At 40.7% G+C, this 27,909-nt stretch overlaps 1 protein-coding gene across 2 annotated transcripts; it reads left to right on the top strand.

The window, feature by feature from the left end:
- Positions 1-4,781: 4,781 nt before the first annotated feature.
- On the top strand, positions 4,782-22,098 carry TSPAN33 (tetraspanin 33). Of its 2 annotated transcripts, none has more exons than XM_051962972.1 (8): positions 4,782-5,120; positions 13,677-13,734; positions 14,704-14,831; positions 15,277-15,351; positions 16,832-16,927; positions 17,696-17,824; positions 18,951-19,112; positions 20,013-22,098. In XM_051962972.1, exons 1-8 carry the CDS (start codon positions 5,016-5,018, stop codon positions 20,085-20,087), a joined length of 828 nt encoding a protein of 275 aa, XP_051818932.1. In that variant the 5' UTR covers positions 4,782-5,015; the 3' UTR covers positions 20,088-22,098. The 2 variants fall into 2 exon arrangements, with proteins under 2 accessions (XP_051818932.1, XP_051818931.1); XM_051962971.1 differs by having other exon boundaries at positions 4,786-5,120; positions 19,888-20,105.
- Positions 22,099-27,909: the final 5,811 nt, after the last annotated feature.

Genomic DNA, 27,909 nt, shown 5'->3' with positions numbered 1-27,909 from the left:
AAATATACTTTTGTTTATTTTGTTGAAGATTTTCCAATTATATTTGAATCTGGTTCTACCTCACAAGGCTGCTCAGCTATGAGTCTGACACCTTTGATTTAGTACAACTCCCTAATTTTATAGATGAGGAAAAAGAGGTCCAGAGGGGTTATGTAACTTGCCTAAGATCATATGTTTAATAAGTAGCAGAATTTGGATTTAAATTCAGATCTTCCAATTCCAAATTCAGTGCTCTCCTTTCTATATATCATGATGTGCTGGTAATTTTGTGGGGCATGGTAAGGGCAATGGGGTTAAGTGACTTGCCCAGAGTCACACAGCTAGGAAGTGTTATGTCTGAGATCTGATTTGAACTCAGGTCCTCCTGACTTCAGGGCCTGTGCTCTATCTACTGCACTATCTAGCTGCCCCGGATGTGTTGTTATTTTATTTTATTTTATTTTTTCTGTTTCTCAGATCTGCCCTTGGTTCTCCATTTCTCTATCAGCCTAATTTAGGTCTTTGTTATCCAAATCTGGTTTACTCTAATAGTCATTCCATCAAAAAATCTCATAGTTGATGTTTTTGCCTCCAGTCTTTTTTTTTTCAATTCTTTTTATATAGTGTTAACAAATTTGTCCTTTCATGCTTTTGTATCATTATATCATTCCCCACTAAATAAACTACAGTGATCCTCTAAGTATCATATAAGGCCTAGTTCTTCTTGTTTTTCATTGTCATTGATAATCTGTCCCCAGCAAATTTCTTTTTCTTTAATTTAGTTTTATTTTCAGTTACAAATTCTCTCCCTCCCACTTCCTCTCCTCCAAGCCCTAAGAAAGCAAGAAAGCCCAGTTAAAAATATGTAACAAATTTCTTCATTAGCCATATTCCCTCCTCCTACCCTTACCTCTTTCCCTACCAAAAAAAAAATTCAATCTGTACTTTAAGTCCATCACCTCTATCTGTAGATAGCATGTCTCATCATGAGTCCTCTGGAACTCTTAAGTTCCATTGTGTTGATCAGAGTTCCTGAATCTTAACCTTTGTAATACTATTATTATTATTACATAACATATCCTCTTGATTCTTCTAACTTCAGTTTGCATCAGTTCATGTAAGTCTCCCCAGAATTTTCTAAAACCATCCCCTTTCATTTCTTACAGCATGATAGCATTCCATCATATAGCATCATATACACACTCCTATTCTATAACTTGCTCAACTACTCCCAAATTGATGATAACCCCCTCAATTTCCAATTGTTTGTTATCAGAAAAAAGAGCTTCTATAAATATTCTTGGATAGGTGGATCTTTTTACTCTTTCTTTTATCTGTTTGAAGGGTATGGACCTAGAAGTATCAGTGGATCAAGAATTTTTCTCAGTTCAATAATTTTTTCTCCATTCTGTTTCATTACTGACACTCTCTCTGCTACTTTAAAGCTAGACCTCACTCTCTCTTGCACATACACATTTTGTTCATATGCTTTAGCTTTTCTTCCTCTTACCTACCTTTATAAACCTTACTTACCTCAGATCTCACTTAGAATCATGGAATATAGAATTGAAATCACTTTGGTCCCACATTCAAGTTTTACATAATTCAGTGTGTAACAAAACGTGTAGTCATTAAGGCAGTTCAATCACTTCTATTTGCTCTCATTATCCTACTCTTAAATCATTAATGGCTCAGTAGGATATCCTAGTATAAATACTACTCTCTTCTGGAAAGTACCATCAAAGAATCTGTAATTCTCTTTACCTTTTTGTTAATTAGAAAATTCAGCCAGACCAGCACTTCTGGCAAAATACTGAATGTTAGATATAGCTTTATGACTCAGTGGTTTCCTCCCAACAATTTCTTCATTTTCTTTTTCTTTTTTTTTTTTTTTGGTCTTTCATTTTCAAAAAGGATCACTGATACCATTCAATGTTTTCTTGACTTGCATGTGAATTAGATTTAAATGAGGCAGAGTGTTAGTCTCACTTTTCCAGAGTCATCAAAATCCACTGGCAAGACAAAAGTCAAGATTGACAATGGTCCAGAATACCATGAATGACCTTGGCCTCTTCACTGTGTGACCAAGTTCTAAGTGTTGATGGCACCTGTTTCATGCCATTGGGACAAATTATTCTCATTTACACATTGCACAAGGGAGAAATTAAACAAATGGTGTGTTACCACTTGTTCATACACACACATACCTATGTATATATAAACTTTTTTTTTGACAATTTTACATAAAAGTTTAATCAATGTAAAGTAGTCACCATAAGAGAGATACAAAAAGGAACCAAAAGGATTACTTCAATAAATATTTGATCTCCTTGGAAAGCAGAGATATGTGTAGCCAAAGGCAACAGAGGTTCAGAACATAAATTCATATTCAAATCAAATAAAGAAGAATGGGTGAAAAACTATGAGCAGCTTTAAAGGAGAACATGGACTCTGAAAGGCAGAGATGAGCATGGTCCAAGGCTTTTAAATAAAGAAATATTTTAAAATAAATAAATGTTTCATTTTTAAAATAAAGAAATGTTATTCTTCTCTTCCCCATGCCCAGAGGAATAGAATTCAAGATCACAAAGAGTTAAAGAAGAGATAGAAGATAGAGATTATCACCCTGAGATCTTCTGAAGGGTAGATACTGGGAGGAAGAATGTTTTTAGGAGCTTCTATCCTGAGGCACCTAGTGCCTGATTGATCTAAGCAGCCTTGTCCCCAGAGTCCAGACCAGACCCGTTTCTTTGTGGCAGTTGCCACTACCTTTTTTTTTTTTTAATTTTTATTTAATAATTACTTTATATTGACAGAATCCATGCCAGGGTAATTTTTTTTTACAACATTGCACTCGTTTCTGTTCCGATTTTTTCCCCCTCCCTCCCTTCACCCCCTCCCCTAGATAGCAAGCAGTCCTTTATATGTTGGATATGTTGCAGTATATCCTAGATACAATATATGTTTGCAGAACCGAACAGTTCTCTTGTTGCATAGGGAGAATTGGATTCAGACGATATAAATAACCCGGGAAGAAAAACAAAAATGCAGATAGTTCACATTCGCTTCCCAGTGTTCTTTCTTTGGGTGTAGCTGCTTTTGTCCGTCATTTATCAAGTGAAACTCAGTTAGGTCTCTTTGTCAAAGAAATCCACTTCCATCAAAATATGTCCTCATACAATATCGTTGTCGAAGTGTATAATGATCTCCTGGTTCTGCTCATTTCACTTAGCATCAGTTCATGTAAGTCTCTCCAGTCCTCTCTGTATTCATCCTGCTGGTCATTTCTTACAGAACAATAATATTCCATAACATTCATATACCACAATTTACCCAGCTATTCTCCAATTGATGGGCATCCATTCATTTTCCAGTTTCTAGCCACTACAAATAGGAGTTGCCACTACCTTTTAAACTTCTATTGTCCCACCTCCATGAGACTTTTTGCTGCTTTCCTTTCTCCATCTCCATGCTGCTTCTTCTTGGCCAATCAGGAACTAGGGTCTTGTTTTGAGTTTTTAGAAAGAACTCTATGAATTGACTTTTAAAAGTCATTTTGAAGAACAGCCCGTCATTCTTCTTCCCATATTTGTTTCTATTCTGATTGACTGAAGGGATTTATTTGTACCTCATCACTTGGAGCAGTCACATCTCTTACTTTTTAGTTTTATGCCTCATTGTTGTTCCATTTCTGTTTTTAGGACCTGGATTTCTTTTTTAGAGGAAACTGAGGATCAGATTGGGAAATCTATCTCTTTAATAGCAGAGCCAGGAGTAGAACAATGATCTTTTGACTTTAAGTCAATAGATGGCAGTATACATAAATTGCTGACCCTGAGTCAGGAAGACCCGATTTCAAATTCCATCTCAGATTCTTACTAATTATGTGACCTTGGACAAACCACTGAATCTCCATTTTAGTTTCTTCAGCTGTAAAATGGGATCATAATAGCACTTAGTTTTTGTAGAGATCAAGTTAATATTTGTAAAGTGCTGTTGTTCAATTGGTTCAGTTATATTTGATTCTTTCTAAGTCCTCCTGGGGTTTCTTGGCAAAGATACTGGAATGGCTTGCCATTGCATCATCATCAAAATCATCATCATCATCATCATCATCATAAGTGCTTTCCCTCTTCCTCTCTAAACTGCTTTATTTACCTTTTCAATTATTCTTTTTCCAAGATTACTACTGATTTTTCTTTATTCAACTCTCACTGCATTTTTAGTCTCTAGCCAGCAACTTTTCCTTAAATTTTCCCAAATAGTTTATGTACACTAATTCCACTTTAGTACCTAACATAATGTCTCACATATTGTAGGTGCTTATATAAATTTGTTGAATTTAATTACACTTATCTTCCCCATTTGGATTGTAAGCTCCTCTGGGTCAGAAATTGTCTCTTGTCCTTCACATTGGATTCCTCACCACAACTGCAACAGGGGTAAGCACATAGTAGGTTCTTAAAAAGTAACTGGAAATTTGAGCATCGTGTGTGTGCACTTTGTGTGTGTGTGTGTGTGTGTGTGTGTGTGTGTTGCAACTGGACTGTGTACCTTTCCTCCCCACGCCTTCTTTCCACTTGAGCAGCTGCAGCTTTGGCCCTTCTGGGAAGCCAGGGAAAACTACTGACCCTTTAAGAAGTTATCCCTCACAGAACAGGTGTTCCCCTCTCCTCTTGGAGAAGAGGGAATGGCTGGGCATTTAGTGACATCAGCGACTGTCCAATGAGAAGCCAGACGGCCGACAGCCGTGCCAATGGGCGGTGGCTTGGGCGGGCCAAGTTTCCTGGGTGCGGGGACAGGAGGAGGTGGTCCTCTGGCCACTGGAGTACAGGGCTTGCACTGGCTGCCGGCGCTGGCTGGAGGCTGTGTTCCCAAGGTTCTCACGGGAATTCTTTCCCTCCTCCGGGGCCATCCCACCGCTGTCCAGCAGCCTCCCTGAGCGCGCGATTCCCTAGTCCCCGGGTACGGTGTGAGCAAGTGGGCAGAACGGTCGCCGGGGAAATAGGCCCCCCAGGGGAGACGGCAGCGGGGCCATGGCCCGGAGATCGGGGCCAGCGCCGGCAGTCAGTGGAGAGGAGTTCTCCTTCGTCAGTCCGGTGGTGAAATACTTGCTCTTTTTTTTCAACTTGCTTTTTTGGGTGAGTCTCCGTGCGGGGATCTGTGCGCTTGATGTTAGGAGGCGATCTACAAACGGAGAATTGAGTAGTATCTGAGCTGTGGCAAGGGGAAAGCAACAAGGGATAGCTCAGGATGCCCTGTTCAGGGAGAAGGTGGTGTGATGGGGGGGAACTGAAATCCTTTTCTCTAGGGATTGGCACTTGAGATCATTTCATCCCGGGCAGAAATGCTGTGGCTGTATTGTTTTGGGGGAGGGGGAACAGAACCGCTGTCTGATATAGGCTGCATCGTGGTGGAATCTTGGATCCCCGAGGAACAATCCTATTGGGGTTCGCGTCTGGCTAAAAAAACTGAGTTTGTATGAGGGAGCCATCTGTGTAACCCATGTCTGAGAAGGAGGTCGCTAATCAGTTCTGAGGTTAAAATAGGGGACTTCCCGGCTTGCAGTCTGGAAGAGAATGCACTTCGGGGAAAAGGAAGGAAAAAAATGGCATTCCCTTAGAAAGGGGGATACTATGCTGTGGGGTGGAAATATTTCCTTTCAGCTGCCTAACCTCAGTTGTGGCCTAGAACAGGAATAGCCTCAGGGTATGAATGCTTCACCTGACTGCCTCACCTGTTGCCTTTTCATTCTCAGAACAAGGTTAATATGATCTGGAAATTTTAGGCTTATCTAAATAAGCCTCTCAAGGCGGCCTATGCCTTTGGAATACACAGCGAGGGGTCTAGACAAAATCCCAATTGGCTGGAGTTAGAAAGACTTGGCAATGTCTGGAGTTTAGAAAAGTGGATAGCTGCATATAAACAAGAGCAGGGCTAGGTCTGGGAGATAGAAATTCCCTGTCTGGACTTGCCACTCAAAATTTGGAGGGAAGTTCTAGTATCTCATCTCTCCAAATGCCTGATGGATCTCTTGGAAAGAAGCCCTGTTTTGTGGGATGTCCCACAAAAAGTACCTGGAGTGACCCCCTCCTTACTTTGGCCATTCCAATGAATCTCCCATGTCTCCAAAGCTGCCTCTCTGGGCTTTCCCTTTGTCTAAACCCAGCTTTGCCTGGATCCCAGAGGTCAGACCTGGGATACAGAGGAAGCGTGAACCTAAATTGTTTCCAGAGGGTGGGAAATATATATATATATATATAATATGTATACATATATGTATGTGTATATATATATAATATGTATATATGTATGTATGTATGTATACACACACATACACACAGACCAGAGCTCCAAAAAGCTTCAAAGGGATCTGAATGTGGAATATAGATAAGGAAAATAAATGTTAAATGTTGGGACCTGGCATCAGACTTGAATTAGACAATGGAGATACCAGGAAAAAAATCCCAGTGGTTCAGAGGGATGAAGTTTAGCTAATTCAAAGAAAGACATTCAGGAATGAAAGTCACATAATACACTTAGTTATACCATTTTAGACCTTTAAGGAGCCTTAACAATAAGTTAGTGAGCCACCCCAGTTGTTTCACAGATAAGAACATCAAAGTCCACAGAAGGCTTTGCCTGATGTCGCACAAGCCCTAGTTGCTAGGGGCCGAGACAAAGCTTAGAAGTTTCCTGAGTCTTTCTTCAGTGCCTTTTCTTCTCTACCTTCTTGCCTCTGGGTACATAAAGCACTTATCTAGGGCCTGAGTGTCACCAATTAATGACCACTTAAGGGTTTATACTTATAAGGCTCTGATTTCCACCTGGGAGTTGAGGGGAGTGGGGAGGCATTGAAGAATAGAAGGAAATCCCTTTTCACCACATTGTGTGGGACTGAGGAGGATTTTTTTTACTTCATCTTTCCATGGAAGTGACTAGTGCTACTGAAATCTCCCTTCCTGGTGCCCCCACAGTGTCCATTTCAGATGGCTATTTTGCTGGGGGCAATGGGTTCAGCACTGTCAACATAATGATAACCCTCCATTGCTTTTTCTCCAAAACACACACATACACACACACACCAAAACCATGTTCTAACTTAACCTACTGTTTTGCCATGTGTTTCTCTTGGATTTCTCAGCAGTGTCTTAGCCACAGCTATTTTCTCCCAGTGGACACAGCTCAGCGAGTCTATTCTGTTGTCTTTGTACTTTCCCTCTTCTCTCTCTCAGCTGGGTTTGAGAGACTCATAAGGAGGGAGTGAATTTAGCTCCTCAGACCCATTTAGCCATAACCTGTTCAGTAGCAGAAGGAACTTGGAGCAGCCAAATTGGGGGAATTTGAGTCAGAATAATGAGTGCTTTCCCTCAAATCTCCCTTAGCCTAAGGAGAAGTCACAAGTTCTTGAAAGTCTTTGGTTCTCTAACCAGGGTTTCTTAAACTTTTTCCATTCATGACCCTTTTTGCCTGAGAAATTTATGTGATCCTGAGCATATAAGTATACAAAATAGGTATAGAAACCAAACATTTACTGATATAAATCATAATTTTGTGATACGTTTAGTTTTGAGACCTGGGGTCATGAACCACAGTTTAAAAAACTGGACTTCTGAGTCAAAGTATCTCCTTTGTTTCATTTTATCCCCTTTAAGAGAAAAGAACTCCTGACAGCTATTTAATAATGATTCCACTCTAGCACTAGACCTCAGTCTCTGTTTCTAGAAACAAATTTCTCTATGACCTCTTCTGTGGAGTTATAATCTTTCTAAAAGGTATGTTAAAAAATGTAATAAATGATTCTTTTATCTCCCCCATCCCTGAGCTAGGTTTTGCCTCTACTTCATTCATTCAGGGCCCCAAATGAAGAGAAGGAAGGAGAATAATGATCTTCCCATTTTCTACATAGTGTTCAGTCATTACACTAGTAGAGTTCACTGGAAACTGCTGGATTTGGCACCAAAAAACCTAGATGTTTCTGTCTTCATCTATAAAATGAGGAGTTTAGAGATGACCTCCAAGATGGCCCCTTCCAGCTATGATTAATAAGGATCCCTCTCTCTGTTATGCCTAAAGGATCCAAAGATTAGTAGTGCTGGCCAGCATCTTTCACAACCAGAGTATGTTCTGACCTCTTAAGGGGGCAGGAGGACTATTTGGGTGCTGTTTGTGTTGGTGCTTGGAACATATTGAAAAGGCAGCTAGTGGCTACCACCGTAGAGGCTCCATCCCTAGGAATTACCTAGAGTCTGACCTTGGCTCTCCAAATGTGGAGTACCCTGTATTATTATTTCTTTTACTTAGAAATGCTTGAGCCTGTCTCCATGTCTTGCCTCTGTCTCTCCCCCATTCATGGAATGTGCTTGTTCCTCATCTCTGTGTCTTAGAATCCCTAGTTTCTTTCAAGAAATATCTCAACTGCCTGTTTCTGCATGAAGCCTTTCCTAATCCTCACAGATGCTTAGTGGTTTTCCCCTCAAAAAATGACCTCATAGTTATTTTATAGATAGCTACATATGTATTGTTATCTTCCCTGATAGCCTGTAAACTCCTTAAGACCAAGGATACTAAGTAAGTAGGTAGATAACAGATGCTTGATACATACTTATTAGTTATACTCTCCTGCATATTTATGGCCAGGCTGTTAATTGTTTAGAGGTGATATCGCCTTAGGATCCCTTAACCTGAATTAGCCTTCCCAGGATCCTGGAAATTATATATAAGATTCCTAGTTCAGAATTAACTACCCATCTTTTCTTCCTGCATTGGTAAAATGCAAAGGTTGGAAGTGGAATAGGGAGATAAAAAGGAGAAAGAAGATATGTATTTATCAGCCAGTTGCAGAGGCTGAATCGAAGGTGGTATGCTGAATATTAATCGGGGAGCTTGACCCTGCCCTGATACCCACTGGTTCCATCTGCCACTCAGAGATACCAATTGGAGTAGGTTATTAGACATGCTTAGGGTGTTGAAATAAATTAATGAACTACCTGATCTAAACCCAGGGTCTCTGACTCCAAATTCATTGTTCTTATCACTACAACAGAATGCTAGACTGAGGTCCCGGGCACAAAAAACCCAACAAGTCCACTTCTCAAAATGACTAGTATTAGGCCATGAATAACCCCCATAGACTGAACCATTCTATTAAGAATGGTTAAGAAGCTATTATATATTAAGAAGGTATCATTCGAAGATCCACTAGAGAAGCAAAGTCTTAAAACGGTCAATTGGACAAAATAAGAGGACATAAGGAAGAGAAATTACTAACCTCAAAATGTGGGTACACAAAGAATAGGTCATCCTTAAAAGTAATTTTCACTGTAGCCTAAGGCTCATGAAGAAAATGAATTAGTCACAGGGCCAGAAATCTGAATTACACCCACAAGATCTAGGTCTTCTAGGAAGGATTATATTAAGTCCAAGCTTTGTGCTCTTCACACAGTAGGGACTTAATAATGTTGGTGAGATGTTAAACATACTTCCACAGCTTTGAGGTCTCCTTCCTGTGGGCTCTTCTTCCATGAGTAAGCACCTGTTGTATATGGAATGGGATGATGGGCACTGGGAAAGATGCAAAGTTTAGAACAGGTGCCATTTCTGCCCCTGTGGAGCTTTGTGTAACTATATCTAACAGTTTCTTCTATTCTTTCTCTACATTGATCTTTCTCTCTTCACAGAGTGGGGTTCTCTGACTCTGTTGCTTATTTGGGGACTCTGGAAAAAAGTGGAGGAACAGGGATTCCAGAAAAGAGCTTGGACTCAAAATCTACCTTCTATTACCTGCTTTAAACTGTGAAAGGGAGCCGAGCACTCAAGTTTCTTTCAGAAGTGGTCAGCCCCACACAGTATGGTGTCCTCTTCCCTCATTGGGAGTTACCAGGGGGTTGCCCGGGGCTCCAGACATGCTGGCTCTTTGCCACTTTGCCTCCAAAGGCCACGGGCACTAAGCCAACTCTTGGTTTTGCCTTACTTCCCTCTCCTGGGGGAATAGATAAGCTTGCGGTGTGCTGGCAAATGTTTAATTTCTGGGGGAAATAATGTGATCATCACACACTTTTAAGTTTACACTGCATCATTCACATTTTCTCCATAGCTTAAGTTAGACAATTAACAAAATGATAAATTAAGTCCTGACTTATAATGCTGCTGACTGTGAAGGCATAACCGTTCATCTTGAAAATTTAACAATCAGCTTTGGCTCACTATAGGATGAGTCTTTTCCCAGAGCCAGAATCTTCAGTGTATTTTTCCAACTAGATTCTAGGCAGAATCTGTGGGTTTCCTCTTCCTTCTCACGCTGTACCTGGAGGAGAGGAGCATAATGCAGTGATTTTTTAAATGCCACTAGAGGCTACAGTTGAAAGGCTTAGGAAACTATAGTGGGTACTTACCTTGGGAGACTTGAAAGAGAAATAGGAAATGGATAGAGCAGCTTGTCAAAGTGAAAAAAATGCTGAGCTAAGAGTTAGCAGACCTGAATTCAAATGCTGGCTTTGTCACTCTCTGTATCACATTAAATAAATCCTTTGGGAGAGCTAAGTAGTGCAGTGAATAAAACACTGACCTTGGAATCGGGACAGCTCTTCTGAAGGAGTTGTGTTTTGGGGTTTGTTTTTTTGAGACAATTGGGATTAAATGACTTGCTTGGGGTCATTCATCTAGTCAGGGGTTGAGGTCTGATTTGAACTCAGATCTTCCTCTAGCTATTGCACCCTCTAGCTGCTCCTGGAGTTTTTGAGGTCTCTCCCTTCATAAAGAAGTGTCCCTCTTGGGAAATAGTCCCAGAAAAAGGAAGGACTTTCATTCCCACAGTAAAGCTAGTAGTCTTATTGTCCCAATCTAGCATCCTATTTAGTCTCCACTTAGCTGCTGCTTCTTAGAGCCTTAAATTCTTTGTGAGGCTGGGTGGGTAAATCTCACCTAAGAAAAACATTAAAGAAAAATTCAGACAAAGTCATGGGTTGGTCTTTTTCGGCCCTTGAAAGGATTTTTTTGTTTACGCAAAGATTGATGGACTGAAAAGTACCTTTAAAATCATCTGGAACAAAGTCTTTCATTTTACAGAAGAAGAAGGTGGTGTTAAGAAAGGTTAAGTGATTTTTTTTTTTTTTAGTTTATAGAGCTGGTTAATTGTAGAAGAGGGACAAATCTCCTGTCCCTGCTTTAGTGTTCTTTTCACTAAAACACATTGCTCTGAGAAATTCTTGATGAATTTTAATCTCCAAATGACTCAGGAAGGTGGATGGATGACTAAATATAATCGGCCAAGAGAGGACAATTGGTCCACCATCACTTATGTAGTAACTTGGAAATGATCTGAGTTAGAGCAAATTTGATTTACATACAATTTTTCACAAACACAGTTTTGTTTTGTTTTGTTGCTGCTTGGTATGTCTATGAGATAATAATAGTTTGTACTTATATAACATTTTACAGTTAAAAAGTCATTTACATGCTTTGAGAGACTTAAGAGTACTGATCAACACAGTGACCAACCATGACCCCAGAGAATCCATGGCAAAAGTATGCTACCTGTGTCCTTATAGCAACAGCTTGAACTTGGGATACAGAATAAGACATATTTTGGGGAATGCGGCCAATGTAGATGGCCACATTTGTTTGATGATTTACAAGGATTTTATTTTTCTTTTATTTTTCCCTAATGAGAAGTGACAGAAAGGAGATTTTTGTTAGTTTTTTAAATTATATTCTAGAAAACAGTTTCTAAACATTTTCCTTTAATTCTTATAACAATCTTGGAGGTAGATAGTTCAAGTATTTCCCCCATTTTACTGATAAGGAAATATTTTCTCCTTTTAGCAAAAGGTAAATCACTTGATTAAGTCACACAATTAGTAAATGGCAATGCTTGAACTAAAATTTAGATCTTCTATCTCTTAGAAAGGAATTTTTTCTCTCTCTCTCTCACACTGCCTCCTAAGAAGTTTGTCCCCAGGAAGATTTCCTTATAGCTAGATATGTAAGGTAGAATCATCAGCAGATTCTGTTAGTGTTTTTTATCTTTAGCCTAAAAGGAAGGGACCTTTCAGAATGTTCTAGTGAGATAAGTGGACTGAAAAAGACCAGAGGGAGATGAATAATGGCTCCAGGAAGGAGGCCTAGAGATGGCATTAGGGATCTGATGTAAAAGAAAAAGTTGGTATTTGCTTGCTTTTGCTGCTGCAGATCCTGAGTGTGTTTCTGGATGAGAGGAGGACACCTTCCTGTCATTCCCCGACTTTCCCTCTTCTTCTCTATAACTATAGACTTATAAATGGAATTACAGTGAATTACACTGGGATAATAGCATCTCTAATTCTGTACTAGCTATTTTTAGCTTTGCTGTGTCGGGACTACTTAGCCAAAAGTTATGGATCTCAATTAGCCATGTAAAAAAAAGTTCAAGGAGAATAAGAACATGAATTCAACAGAAATAAAGAGATCATTTCTCAAAGAAGTGTCATCTGAAGGCAGAGCCAAATATTAAGGGAAAAGAATTGGGAAAGAGTCCCTGAAAGAAGTAACTGGGGGAATGACAAAGTCCCCAAAAGAGATAACTGGGGGATGACAAAGTCTTTGAAAGGGATAAAAGAATGGGGGCCAGGAATGGATCCCCAGAAGAAGTAAGAGTGATTGCAGAGAGGAATGGGAAGTGAAAATGTTATGTTATTTGGTTGTCATCATTGTGTTGCTGCCTGAAGGTGCCTATAAAGAAGCTTCTTAGAAAAATGACTTTGTGACTTGTGGTCAGTCTGATCCAGTCCTTAGAGGCCAGCTTCCACACTCTTTTCTCCCTTCCCCAGCTAAGGCTACCACTTCCAAAACTGTCTTCCTCAATAAAGGGAGGGGCTCAGCCAGCAGCAATCACCCCAGAGCTCCTTGACCCCTTCCCCATTGAGTTGCTTGAATTCCTGCTGCTGAGAACTCCCTTCAGCCAGATCTGTGCCCCAGCCATCACCATGGTGACAGCATGCTGCTGCTTAGCACCAGCCTGGGGACTGGGCAGATTGAAGGGGAGAGGGTGTATTAGGAGGGACGTGTTCAATAGGGCTCTCCTCACTTTAATTAGTAAAGGACAGGAAAGGCTCCTACCGGAGCTCCCTGCAAGGCTCCATTTAGCCAAGTTCTCCTGGGGCAGCCAGGAATTTAAGTTAGGCAAATTTTGCCCACTCTGTAGCCCAAATTTTTATATAAAAACACATTATCTGGTTCACCTAACTTTCCACTCTCCCCTGAGGGACTCCCCTCCCCTTTAGCCTATTGTGACTACAAAACTGGTTCAGATCTAAGGATACCCTCACCTAAGACTGTTGAGTTTGCCCTTATTAATATAATAATGACAATCAATGTTGACTTAAGTTTATAACTTTACATGTGTTATCTCATTTTGATTCTCGAAGCAACTCTGTGTGAGATAGGTACTACAAGAGAATATTATAGTCATTTTAAAGATGAACCTAAAACTCAAAGTAGTTAAATGACTGTTTAAACAGGTAATATTAAGGACAGGATCTGAATTCAGGTCCTGATTGTCACTAATTCTAGCAGCATTTGTACTACATGATAGTGGGGCTTTTAGTTTCAGGAATCTAAAAGTTTACTTCATTGTCTTGTTCTTAGTATGTCTCAAAACTGGATTCTATTTTAGAGTTCTTGGGCCCATAACCTAAGCTGTCCTTTTTTTCTCTCTCTAGGTAATTTCTATGGTACTGGTTGGTGTAGGAGTCTATGCACGTCTAATGAAGCATGAAGGTGAGTTCAGAGGCTGTTCCCTCCCTATATAGGACCCTGACCCTGTCCCCTTTCCAGCTAGTCCATATATTTCTTTTTCTGCTCTTACCGCTTTACCCTAACCCATCAGAAGGGGAAAGGGCTTATAGGGGATATCTGTCTGACCAACAATGAAGGAGCTACTCTGCGTAGAATGCCATCTAGGCTTGTCAACGCTTCTGGAATCTTTCAAGATGCATCCAACTCCAAAGCATAAGATTGAGGTGGTCAGGGGTTAGGGAACAAAATAATTCTATCATCCTAGTAGTGAGGTAACAAGATCTCACCATCCTAAAGGAGACACATCTCCTGGTAATAACTCCAGAACTGAAATAGGAAGAGCTTAAAAGCCTAATGTCATGTGGAAATATGTCATGGGAAAGACTTAAAAAAAAAAAAAACCCAGAAAAAAAAAGTTTACATAGCATGTGTTGATTTACCTTCGGTGTCCTTAGTTCTTTTTCTGGATGCAACTGGAATTTTCTGTCCAAAGTTTATTGGGATTGCTTTGATAAAAAATATATTTCTTAACTTCTTAAGGGAAGTCTCTAGTTATATGCCACTTTCTTCTGTTCTTAGATCTTTCCTTTTCAGTATTTCTCAGAACTTTTTTTCAGTGTACTTTTCAATATACTGATTTAAATGAAGATATTGAAGACATCCTTATCAAATTTGGAAGTGGAAAGATAAAGCGTAATTTTAAAAATTTAAAAGGAAAAAAAAAGCCTAATGTCATTCTACTTTCCATCAGGGAAACCATTCCCCACTGTTCCCAATCTCTACTTCCCAGACCAGATCTAAGAGAATGGCTCTTTGCCACCCCCTTGTGGTGGTCAAAACAGGGACTTAACTTATAAGCAAGTACCAAAACTGACTCTCAGGCTTGGCAAAGATGGTGAATCTCAGAGCAAACAGGAATTGTGAGGCAGGTTATATTATGTGTCCCTTCAGAGGCAGCTATGGCCTGCCTGGCAGTGGACCCAGCCATCCTGCTAATCATAGTGGGCATCCTCATGTTTCTACTCACTTTCTGTGGCTGCATCGGATCCCTTCGGGAAAACATCTGCCTCTTACAAACGGTAAGTACTTTTGGGGAAAAACTCTCTCTTCCAGTATATTTTTCCTGCCATACACTATTAAGGGCTAGGGCTCCCAGATTCCATCCTGAAATCTCTGTTGATTTCTTAATTGCCTTATTCTCAGTTTTAAATTTAAGAGAAGAACCCTTTCCTTTCCCCCCAAAATTCACAGTAGTTATCCATGCCCCATTCCCCTCAAGTACACTGGGTATTATTATATCTGCATTTAAAAAGCCATGGCTCACTGATGGACATAATAATCTTAGAAAAATGCAGCATGATAGTCCCATTGCTCCCTACACTTAAAAGGCAATTCACTCAAAATATCACCCTTGTATTGTCATCCATCCTCTTCAAGAAGAAAGGATGAAGAACAATAGTTTACAAGAGTAGTACCCAAACTCAGTAACAAGCATCTCTTTCTCCCATCCCTGTCTTCTCACAGTTCTCTTTCTGCCTCACCATCGTATTCCTGCTCCAGTTAGCTGCCGGAGTCCTGGGCTTTGTTTTTTCAGACGAGGTATTGGGGGTGGGTGGGAATAAAAGGGAATCTTTCATGTTAAAGAAAAAGAGAGAGGAAGAAAATGGTCCTTTCCATTCCAAGCTTTCTTAGCCTCAGTTCTACATTTCCTAAGCAAAAATTAGCATTTAGACATTCTAATTCATACCAAATGACCAATAACCAGAACTACTATATTTAAAAGTGGTTGGAGGAGGATTGTTTGTTCTTGGAATAAGTTTTATTTCCCAATCTGGGGATTCCAAATTGTAGGGTTGAGATCCCAGAATTTAAGGAGATGCATCCAGAGTAAAATTAGTTAGTAAATTTTTATTGCAAATAGTTGAACAAAATGCAGAAATTAGGTTGTTAACAATTGAGTAATTCAGGATTTTCTACATCTTTGTTAACAAAATGGGGGGGGGGATGAAACAGTAGGTCAGCCTGCACTGTGGGTAGAAGAGCTGCTATTTCTTTTCTTTTTTATGTTAAACATGTGCAATTCTTCTATACATATTTCATGCTACACAAGAAAAATGAGATCAAAAAATTAGAAAAAAAATGAAAAAGAAAACAATTATAACAAAAAAAGTGAAAATACTATGTAGTGATGCACATTTAGTTCCCACAATCCTCTTTCTGGATACAGATAGCTCTCTCCATCACAAGTCTATTAGAATTAAAGCTGCCATTTCTTTTTTATATATAGTAAATCTTTTTTTATTTTTAAAACGCATGCATAGTTTTCAACATTCACCCCTGCAAAACCTTGTGTTCCAATTTTTTTTCCTCCATCCCTTCTCCTTCCTCCCTCCCCTAGATGGCAAGTAATCCAATGTATGTTAAATATGTGCTATTCTTCTATACATATTTCCACATTTATTATGCTGCACAAGAAAAATCAGATCAAAAAGGAAAATAATAAGAAAGAAAACAAAATGTAAGCAAAGAACAACAAAAAATGTGAAAACACTATGTTGTGTTCCACATTCAGTTCCCACAGTGCTCTCTCTGGGTGCAGATGGCTCTCTCCATCACAAGTCTGTTGGAATTAGAGCTGCCATTTCTTTTATTCCCCCAGGGATCAATGTATTTGTTCAATACCTCTTTAAAAATCTCCAATTTCTTAGCTTGACCCTGAGAGTCAACAAATAAGCACTTACTGTGTGCTAAATGCTATGCTAAGCAGTGTAATAGATAGGTACTCCTTCAGGTGGTATTAACCCCAGTTTATGATGAGGAACAAACTCAGAAAATTTGTGACTTAGTCATGGTTTACAGCTAGTGTCAACAGGATATGAACCCAGGTCTTTTTGCATTTAAATCCAATATCCTAGTCACTATCCTTTGCCACTTCTTGTATTAATATATAAATGCAAAAAGTCCAAAAAAAGTAAAAATAAAATTCTGAGATTTCCGAGTACAGTCTCCCTTCTGGAATGGCAGAAGCAAGAGGGATGCATGTCTTACTATACCATATCTCTCCCTGTGTATCTGGCAGGCTCGTGGAAAAGTGAGTGAAATCATCAACAATGCCATTGTACACTACCGAGATGACCTAGACCTACAGAACCTCATTGACTTTGGCCAGAAGGAGGTATGGATTAAATGGTGGCTTAGTTAACTAGAAAGCCATGGGCAAGAGTTCAGCTGACTCCAAGGGATACTCGGTTTTCTGGTTCCATCAATTTTTTTTTGCTCCCCACTTACTCTGCATAGGGTCTATCAGAGTGCTATGCAAACAAGTGCTTTGGGGGGACAGAGTAATGCTGAATCCTACCCCATATCTGAAATTTGACTTTGGAAGATTTTATTTGCTTCTGTTCCATATTCTTGGCTTTCACAATCACTTATCAATCACAATCACAGATCTGAAGATCTGAATGGATCTTCATTTTCTTCTGTCAAATGTAAGAGTTGTCCCATCTCCCATTCTTTGGAGAATCTGCTGCTGCTGCAGAAGGGAAAATCTGCTGCATTCGATTTTAAATCTTTAGAAAATACTTTCTTGAACACCTACTGTGCTAATTACTGTATCTACAAAGATGAATAAAAGTCTCTGCCTTCAAGGAGCTTAGAATTTATCAGAGATGACATATGTGCAAATAATTCATTCAGGATAGAATGTGAACAGTGCTATAGATGAGGCATAAAGTAGTACAGGGATTAAGGGAAGTAGAGATCACTTCTAGTTGCATTTACTAGCAAGTGCTTTAGCTCACAGAAATCAGAACCCTGACCCATATAGGATTTTCTGAAATCAGTAAAAACCTAATATGGATTTGTGGAAGGTTCTGAGTTCTTAACATGGTTCTCCTCTGTGCTCAAAATGGTTTCTTAACTGCATAGATTGGTTTCTTTACAGTTCCACTGCTGTGGTGGAATTTCCTATAAGGATTGGTCCCAAAACATGTACTTCAACTGTACAGAAGACAACCCCAGCCGGGAGCGATGTTCTGTGCCTTACTCCTGCTGCTTGCACAAACCCAATCAGGTGAGCTGCCTTCCTTATTGTTTCCTCTTAGCCAGTGATGACAGAAAGGGCAGCTGTTGGTTGCAAATTCTAAAAGATCCATGGGAAGTAATTTAAGGGTGGTCAGATCTCTGTCCCCCTACTTAAAACTAGGCTTCTTCTCACCTAGGACAAACACTAAGTGAAGCTTTCTAATGTGATTTCTATTGGCCAATTCCTTTCTCTAGGGCAAGGGTCTCATCAGGAGGAATAGGGGAGGGGAGGAGAAGGAGAAAATGAGGAAGAGTGGAGGGAGAAAGAGAGGGATAGAAGAAGGACCTAGATGTTCACAGAACAAAAGGAATTGGATTTGGATTTTCCAAATGTATCCCAGCCAAAATGTAGTGATCTTTTTCTTCTTTAAAATATAATATGAGATGGTTCTCTCCGGGAGAAAGCTGGTTTCTCGGGGAGGTTTTCTGGAGGCAGCCTTAGTTTCAGTTCAGATCAATAATTACCCCAAATGCACCCAAATGATAAAAGTTCAGATCTTTTATTGTCTCCAATATAGCCCGGTTAGCTTAGGGGCCTATCTCTCTGCTTGGTTCCAAGAGCTCCTACCGCTTTGTCCTTTGCCTCTGCTCCCTTCAACCTCCAGCCAGCACAAAGATGGAATGAATCTCTAGTCTCCTTCACTTGGGGCTCGGCTAGCTTTCTGGCGAGTCTTTCAGACCAGCTTGATCTCAGTGGGGGAAATGCAGGAGCCCAGCCACCACAGTGGTGTGAGATGAAGATGAATCTGGTTGTGCCTCTGAGAGAGCCTTCTCAATCTTCCGCTGAACTCTTGACTCGTAGCTTCTTCCTCTGAAAACTCTTCTCCCCTTGCTGCCCATTTTGGACATACCCCACAAGGGTTCTGGGATACATTTGGAAAGTACTAGGTAGAGAATGTCCTCAATCAAGACTACTGTCTGAAGTGGGAAATGAGTGGGAATTCTATTTGGTTTTTCATCTCCCCAACTTTTTTCCCACCTTCCTCTTTCTCCCTTTCTTCCCTTTCCCCCGTTTTTCTTTTCCCTCTCTCCATTCCTTGCCTTTTTCTTCCTTCCTTCTTTTTCCTCTCCTTTCTTCTCTTCCTTTTTTCCCCTTTTTCTCCTTATCTCTCCAGGCAGTAATCAACACCATGTGTGGCCGAGGTATGCAAGCTCTTGACTACTTGGAGGCTGGTAAAGTCATTTACACCAATGGCTGCATTGACAAGCTAGTCAACTGGATCCATAGCAACCTCTTCCTCGTTGGGGGTGTGGCACTAGGCCTAACCATCCCTCAGGTAACCCATCTGGTAGAGTTTGTGAATTGGGTTAGGATAAAAGAAGCTCTAATTCCTCTAATATATATATATATATATATATATATATATATATATATATATATTACTCAGCAAATATAATTACTCAGCAAATATATATATATATATATTTGCTGAGTAATTGGGGTTAAGTGACTTGCCCAGGGTCACACAGCTAGGAAGTGTTAAATATATGAGACCAGATTGGAACTCAGGTCCTCCTGACTTCAGGGCTGGTGCTCTATCCCCTGTGCCACCTAGCTGCCCCTACTATATAGTCTAGAAAGTTGTATCAGGGCTAGTTTACCTCAGGGAATCAGCACTAGGGCCTAGGTATTGAGAAAGCTAAGAAAACTTTTTATAAGAGACTGGGGCATTAAGGCAAGGAACAGTGATGGCAAAAAGGGAACAAGCATTTATTTAGTGCTTATGTGCCAGGCACTGTACTAGGCTCTTTTTATAAAAATTACTTCATTTGAGTCTTACCCTGGCAGACAGGTGCTATTATTATCATCACCATTTTACTATTGAAAAAACGGAGGCAAAAAGAAGTTAAATTACTTGCCCAGAGTCACACAGCTAAAAAAGTTTCTAAGGACACATTTATGCTAAGATTTTTCTTGACTCCAAGACTTTTGTTCTAACAGCCAGAGGCCCTTGCAGCATTGGTGACCTGGGACTCAGTGGTAGAGATGGGGAGCGAGGAATAGGGCCTGAAGGAGTAGTATTAAAGACCAAGTTCCTTTGCCTCTCTCAGCTCGTGGGCATCCTGCTGTCTCAGATCCTTATCAGGCAGATCAAAGATCAGGTCAAGTTACAACGCTACAATTGGCAGCACCGGGCTGACCCATGGTACTGAACACGCATCCATTCCCCCACCAGAATGAAAAGTGGGCATCATGGACCGGCAGCACCGGGCTGGGCAAAGAACAGATTTGGATTCCCCTTGCCCAGTAACAAAGCAAGCTCCAGACAGGCAAAGGCAAGATATGCAGATGGCCTTCATCGCAGAGGATGTTCCCTCATCCTGGACTGTGCCAGTTTTCTAACTGAGAGAGGTTTTTTGGTTTGGTTTGGTTTGGTTTATTATTTTTTGGGTCTGTGTGAGGCTGGGGGTTTAAGTTACATTTAAACAAAAATGTTTTAGGGGATGCCTGTTGCATAGAGTTGCAATGGGACTGACTTCTTCCTCATGCAGGCAACACAGTAACCAAGCCCAGCCTTTTCTGTCCCTGGACACTCTCAGATTAGTGCCAACTAGATTTGGGCATTGGAGGGAGTTGTACACCAGTAGCCCCTGCCCTGGGTCCAGCTGGCAGAGGACCAGCTCCAGAAGCTTGACTGAGGTGGGGGAGGGTAGTGATCACAGGAGTCAAATGGGGACAGTTATGTATGTGTTGGGTACGACTGTGGAAAGGGATACATCTGCCAACTCCCTATTCCGTGTTCCCCCTTAGACAATCGGAACCAACTCCATCCTGACCCCTCCTTCATTTCCATGGAAATATGGTAACAAGAGGGCAGGGAAAGCTAAAAAAAAAAAAAAAAAAAGCTTGGAATTATGATATCTTCTTTGGCTTGTGCCTGGGGACCTTCCCAGCAGGAGCCAAGAAGGAGATGACACAGCAACACACCCTTTTACTCTTTCTCTCGCCTGAGACGGGCATTTTCTTGGGTACATGGGACTATTACAGACAACAATCTCCTAGCCTTCCCCATCTCCAAGCACTAAGACTGGCGTTGTGTGCGTTCTACAGCTCTTTATCTTTATGGAAGATAGGAAACAGGCACCCCAAAGCATTAGAAAAGGAAATGCAGTAAAAGTATTAATTGGATCCACATCCATGCAGTTCTGGGAGCTTGGAGGAGACTGGATGCCTACCCGGTGGGAACGGATCCCTCGGGCCCTGTTTTAAGGGTAGGGAGTCGGGCAGAGAGTAAAATAGATCTCTAATAGCCTCAGTACCGGGGAGAAGTGATCTCTCCCTATTATCCGTCCCCCACCTCTCCAATAGGGTACCCCAATTCTCAGTGATTGCCAACCTAGTGTTTGAGATGTCCTGGGGTTTCTCATTTATCCCAAGGGGTGTCTTAAACGTCCCCAAACAAAACTAATTTCAAATCACTTTAATTAGGAAAATGTCATTCAGCATTGGGTGGGTCGGGGCAGGTGTCAGGAAATCCAGCCACTTCGCTCCTGGGTCTAGCCTCTGCAGTGGGGGGCGGGGAGAAGAATCTTTCCCTTCGCGGGTCCGGGCCGGGTCTTGCTCCCGGTACCCCACCTTTCGCGGAAGGGTTTGCGCGCGGGCACGTTCCCCGCCGAGCTCTTTCAGGCTTCGTGGCTTTCCGCCCACCTTGCTGCAGTCTAGATGGAGAAAGCAGGCCTAGAGATTGGGGTTTGTGCCGGCCTCCGGCGGGAAGGGGGTGGGGATGGGGTGGGGGGCGGGTGGCAGGGTTACCATAGTCTCCGACTGAATGGAGACGGCTCCCAGTCACTTGGGCCTCCGCGGCGGTACGTGGGCGGGGAGCCGGAGGGCGTGGCCACTCCGGCGGATACTTAGCTGGGCAAGCACAGCTGGGACTTAGTGGGTGGTCCCGCCCAGCACATCTCGCCCCTCCCCCGGGCTCTCTGAGTAGGGTGTCCTGACCGGCCTCCAAGCTGGGGGAGTGTGCTAGATGGGGGCGGGGGACCCGGGCTGATGCCCACGCCGCTTTCTTTCTCCCTGCCCTTAAGATTCAGCCTCCTTTGGAGTTCTGGGGCTCGAACTCCCTCCCTGCTTTCAAGCCTGCAGTAAAGTCTTTTTAAAAAAAAGTCTAAATAGAATCGGATATAAAATAAGGCAAAAACAGGCATGGCGAGAAGTATTTGGTTGGATTGGATTTTTTTTTTCCTTGCCGTAGTGTGGTGCTGTTCACCAGGCTGAGAAGGGAAGCTCATACAATAAACATTGAACGGGACTGAACATTATTATTTTTGATTCCTTTTTCTCCTAAATCTGCTCTCCCAACCTTCCAAAGCCCCTCCTGATTCTTGAAGTACACCACACCTTATGGCGCATTGGGGCACCTGGCCTAAAGTTTGGACTCTACGGCGAAAGGAAAAAAAAATAAACGACAAAAACTAACAAATAAGGGCCTTTCGTTCCAGGGGGTGGGAGTGGAAAAACATTTCACTGGGTAAAGCTCATTGGGGCTGGAGGACAGAAGCTTTATGCTTTTGCTGCTTCTCCATCAGCAAACTCTTGCTGGAGCCATTTGGGAATAAGGGCAGTGCGAGTCTGCCTTACTTTGGGGGCTGATTTTGGAAATCTTAAGTTCTAACTTGATTGTTTTATTTTTTCTGATTATTAATGTTAAATACACATTTCTATAATTCATGTTGGGAGAGAAAAATCAGACCATGAGGAAAAAAAAAAAAAAAAAACAAGAAAAAAAGTGAACATAGCACGTGTTGATTTCCATTCAGTCTCCATTACTGGTTCTTCTAATCCAGAGGAAACATAATTAAGGAACTGGGACAGCTGAAAAGAGCCCCATGACTCTGAATTCCAGTCCCGGTCTTTGCTACTTCTTTGCTTCCTATTATGGGTAGGGGGGAAGCCTCTTCACCCCAACTTCAAAATAAAGGATCCTGAGGTGGAAATAAAACCCCAAAGCGGTAGAAGAAAGATTTTCTATATGACCTCAGGTCTTTCGTCCCTCACCTAACCATACATCTTGTCAGTAGTGTCCAACTCTATGACTCTCATGGGATTTCCTGGCAAATATACTGAAGTGATTGGTAATTTCTTTCTCTACCTCATTTTATAGATGAGGAAACTGACTTGATAGGGTTAAGTAATTTGCCCAGGGTCAGATTTGAACTCAGATGAGTCTTCCTAATTCCAGGTCTGGCATTCTATCCACTGTGCCACTTAACTGCCCCATCGCCATTTCCCTAGACCTTATGTGTTTAGTTGGTATGCAGATGTCTTGTATGAGTTTGGGGAGCTAGAAAATTAATCATGCTGAGCTTCTCCAAACTTAGCTAGACTGATCTTCATATAAGATACACAATCCATCAACAGAGCAGAATTTGGAAGGCTTTGCAGCTTAGAGAGACCTGATAGAGCTTGTACTCCACAAGAACCCAAGATTGCCTCCACCCCTTTATGAGACAGTCATAAGGGAAGAACTCTGTCCTTTTAAGTAGATTTGTATTCATTTTCTGGTTACAGATGTTTTTCCTCACAAAAAAAAAATGCTTGATGATAGGCAAGCTATAACATAATTCCACAAGGTTCTATAATATAGTTAGGTATATAGGTTTTAGTTTTGGAGTTGGGGGGGAGGGGTGGTTAATCTGGAGACCATTGGTCTCATCACTGTCTGAAAATGTGGAACATTCTGACATCTCTTCTTCCAGTTCACCTATTCCCAGCAAGGTCAGTAAAACTCCTGAGCCTTTCAGACCATCTAGTGCAAGCTCTCCAGCACTGGTTCTGGTGGATAGATGAATCGGGGACCTGTGGGAACTGGCAGAATGCTGGCTAGCTTATGGATAGGGGTCTGCAAGTCTCATTGTAGCAACTTGGCTGAGAAGTTAAAGTAGGCTCTAACCAGAGACAATATGCAGAGACTAAGTGGCTCATACAGGAAGTCTGGTGAAGCTAAAAAAGGACATTTAGTAGTATTTTCCATTCCCCCCCAATATTATGAAGACAGGACTCTGGACACACAGAAGATGCTCAATAAATACTGACTCACTCCCTCCTGGGTCTTCTGCCTTACATAATGCACTGTGTGGATGTGTTAATATTGGATATGGGTTTTGAGGGCCACCTTTACGGTCCTCCTAGCTGAAGATGGAAAACCTATGCACACTGAAAGGCATTCATTGCTTTATTTCTTCCCCTCCCTTGGGACTAACCAGGTCAACAAGGACAAGGAGAAATTTCAAAACAAGAAATCCATGATTTCCTGATACCCAGAGAAGTGTGTCTTACTTTAGCAACTGTCTTGAGAAGTCTGTTCTTTCCCTAAAGAGCCATAAACTGAGAGACATTTGTATTCCAGAAATTATGCTGGTAGTCAACAGATGTTCTATACCTAGGTTTCTAATGCATCTTGCTTGGTGGAGTACGAAGAGAAAAGGTAATATTGTCTGGAGGGCATCCTGGAAGTCAGGAGCTCTGGGTTCTATTTGTGACCTGGATCTACTCCGTGACACAAAGTGCATAATATTGTTTTCAGTCTTATGGGGAGCTGGAAAATTATTTTGAATAGAAGAAGAATGCAGCTGAATTTAAGGATTATGGTACCTTGTAGGTACAAGGGATGCAAAATGCTGTCTCATCACAGCTGAAGTCCACAATTTCCTCTTACTGGTCCAACTTGGCATGAACTCATTCCCACCTCCTCATGAGGATGGAATTGATCAGAATAAGAGAAGACTGCTAAGAAGACCACTTTCTGTTTTGAGAATGTTGGTATTAGCTAAAATGTAGATGAATAACCTTGACATTTAGAGAAATCTCTGGAAAGGCAATTAAAATAGATTGGTTAGTATGGTCCCATTAAGATATCCTTTTAGGAGACAGAAAGAGAATGATGGGAAAAGATGGGACAGATTTTTTTTTCTATTGGAACTATACGAGAGATACAACATCCTGGGCATGACAGATAATTACCAAGAAGTTATGGTTGAGCATTATAATAGCAATGGGTTAGTCTTCTGGGAAAGTGAAAAATCACTTTGAATCAAGGTAGAATGCAGCTGCGTTTACAGCACATGAAGCCAACCTCTGCAGGTGTTGTGGCTGGCTAGAGGGCTTGGTCAGGTAAACTGAACCAAGAATAGGACATCTGAGTTGAGGTCAGGTCAAGAGACCTGCAGGAAATCAGTCCTGAAAAAGAAGGTCTTAGATGACAATAATAATAGGCTGATGGTAGAAAAGATAAATACATCTTCCATATGATGAGCTGAAGTTGGATAGACCAGGAGGGTGTTTGTTAAATCAGGAGTGAGGCAAAGGAAGCAACAACCAGGATTTATTCCAAAAGGGCAAGTTACAACAACAGAGCTTTGTCATCAAGTGCTGCCTTTTAGCAAGGTGTACCACAGGTTTTCAGGCAGCCCTGCCCCGGGGGCACACAATGCATCCTGGTTTTGAAGGTGAAAAAATGGTGTGGGGGATACCAATACAGTACTGGACAATAGCTTCAAAAGTTTCAACTCAGGCTTTCTCCAAACCTATCTTGAGAAACAATGTTACATTTTCAAAGGGATTGGCTAGGTAGGGAGTTTTTCTGTTGAATTCCATTAATTCATAGGATCATAGATTAGAGCTGGAAGGGATCTTAGAGGTCAACAAGACCAAGTTTCTCATTTTACATTTGAGAAAATTGAGTCTGAGAGAGGTGATATGATTTGCCCTGAGATTCACAGTTAGCATCTAAGGCCAGATCCAATTCTATCCATGATCCTACATTGTCTCATCCCCAAACCACTTGACTTGTTGCTATTTTTTCCTTTTACATGGTTAAGGCCAAGAACCTGTCCTAGGACACCTCCAATAGCCCCAGGCTATGATACTTTCATTGAACATTTTCATTAGGCTTTCTAATCATAAGCTCAAATTTAATATGTTTTAAAATTGAACTAATTACTTATCTTCACTTGACCTCAAACTTATTTCCCCTCCTGAGTTACCAATTTTGTCAATTCAATGATATCCCAATTTTCTTTTTTTTAGTATGAAAACATCTTTAATATTAATATTAACTAAGTGCTTTCATTTATATTGTTTTCTTTAATGCTGATAAAACTCAGATGCTGACATTTTTCACTGAACAGAATTTACATTTTTTCTTTTTTAAATAGTATTTTATTTTTCCAATTACATTTAAAGATAGCTTTCTCCTTTACCTCTCCCTCCACAAAACAGCAAGTAATCTGAGATAGGATAACCCAATTTTCTTAGTTATTCAGATCCAAAACATTAAAATCATTATTGGTTCTCCATCTCTTTCATCCTTCACACCCAATTGACCACTAAATCCTATTGCTTAATAATGTCTCTAGAATTTACTTATTTTTTCCCATTCTTATCTGGAATCTTTTCCAGTTTCTTGATTGACCTTTCTGTTTCCAGTCTCTGCCCTTCAAAATATCCTACTTCATTAGTATGTTGTGTTTTAATCATTGATTTTTAATCACTTGCTTGCTCAAAATTTTTCATTGCTTCCTTGATACATATGGAATTGAATCCATACTTTTCTGTCTGAAATTTAAGGTCCTCCAAAACCTACTTCCATCTTATCTGTCCACTTGGTTTTCTGCCATTTCCCTAAAGCCAGGGATTTTAGACTTTTCCTTATAATGGCTTTCCCTGTACAACCATCCAAAGGTCTTCCTCTCTCTAAGAGTCCAGTTCAAGCTTAACCTGCCCCATAAAACTTTTTCCAATCAAGTCACCCTGATTGCTTCTGCCTCTGAAATTCTGTAGCACTTATTACCATTCATTCATTTTTTCATCCATATACTTGCTATTTATCAAGCACAAGTAAGGTGCATTGTGGAAGAAAAAACATGTAAAATATGATCCCTGTCCTATAAGAGTTTATGATCTTTGGATTGTTATATGTCTGTCTCCCAAGCATAGATCCAATGAAAAGGAAAAATTCTCAAGAAGCAGAACTATATTCTGTCTGGCACAGTACTTTGCACATATTAGGCCTTAATAGAGATATGCTGAATTGAAATGAATCCCTTGACATTTTCCCCTCTGGGTACCAATCATTCATAAGAAGATGGCTGGGGTTAGGGATGCTTGTCTGTGACCAGTTTTGACTGTAGATTAAATAATTGGTTCCTAGAGGACCAAACTATCCTTGGTCCCAAGAGTACCTTACTTTAGTTTAAAAAATTTAAATAACTTAGTTAACTCAAATATGTAATATGACTAATATTACATAGGAAGGAATTAAGTCCTAGCCTAGAATTTTCTTCAATTCAATAAACTTTGATTAGAAATATCTACTATGTACCATATGAATAAGGGAAGACTGTCACAATGGATAGTCTGAAGTCAGAAAGACATCTTCTTGAGTTCAAATACAGACTCAGACATTTAATAGCTGGGTGATCTGAGGCAAGTCACTTAACCCTCTTTGCCTCAGTTTCCTTACCTGTAAAATAAGCTGGAAAAGGAAATGGCAAACCACTGTAGCATCTTTGCCAAGAAAACCTCAAAAAGGGTCATGAAGAATTGGACATGATTGACTGTACCACCAATGACCTATGTATGCCCAGGTTACTTCCAATACGGGTTACCTAATAGACAGAAATATAGAGTCTTCTAGTATTCATATTTGTTCAAGGACTTGTGCTAGGTGTAGGGACGCAAAGATACATCCTCTCCATAAGTATTTCCTCTCCATAAGCTTACAAACTAAAACTTATAGAAGGGAAAGACAAGGAGGCAATGTTGTGTACTGGAAAGTTCTACCACTTGCTGTGTGACCCTGGGCAATTCATTCAATCTCTGAGCCTGAGTTTTCTCATTGTAAAATGATGGAATTAGACTAGATCCTTTCCGATCTAAGTCTTAGTCCTATATAAAGCACAAAGGAAAAGGCTTGTCAATATGCTAAGGGAATCTTTTTTTTTTTGAGGGAATATTTAAAAGAGTGAGAGAAATTTCTTTCAGCTGGTGCGTCAGGAAAATTTTCAAGGAAAGCTGGCACTTGACTTGGGTCCCAAAGGAAGGCCTGCTTAGAAAATTAAAACATTGAGAGG

This window comes from Antechinus flavipes, chromosome 5, assembly GCF_016432865.1.
Source record: "Antechinus flavipes isolate AdamAnt ecotype Samford, QLD, Australia chromosome 5, AdamAnt_v2, whole genome shotgun sequence".
In the NCBI taxonomy this organism is placed as follows: domain Eukaryota; kingdom Metazoa; phylum Chordata; class Mammalia; order Dasyuromorphia; family Dasyuridae; genus Antechinus; species Antechinus flavipes.
This window is presented reverse-complemented; position numbering and strand designations above follow the sequence as displayed.

Bases quoted from the DNA above. Each gene is read 5' to 3' on its own strand.
- TSPAN33 (XM_051962971.1), top strand. From the start codon at position 5,016: ATGGCCCGGAGATCGGGGCCAGCGCCGGCAGTCAGTGGAGAGGAGTTC. The intron at 15,352-16,831 runs GTATTGGGGGTG...TGTATCTGGCAG, and splicing joins GCTTTGTTTTTTCAGACGAG to GCTCGTGGAAAAGTGAGTGA. The intron at 16,928-17,695 runs GTATGGATTAAA...GTTTCTTTACAG, and splicing joins TTGACTTTGGCCAGAAGGAG to TTCCACTGCTGTGGTGGAAT.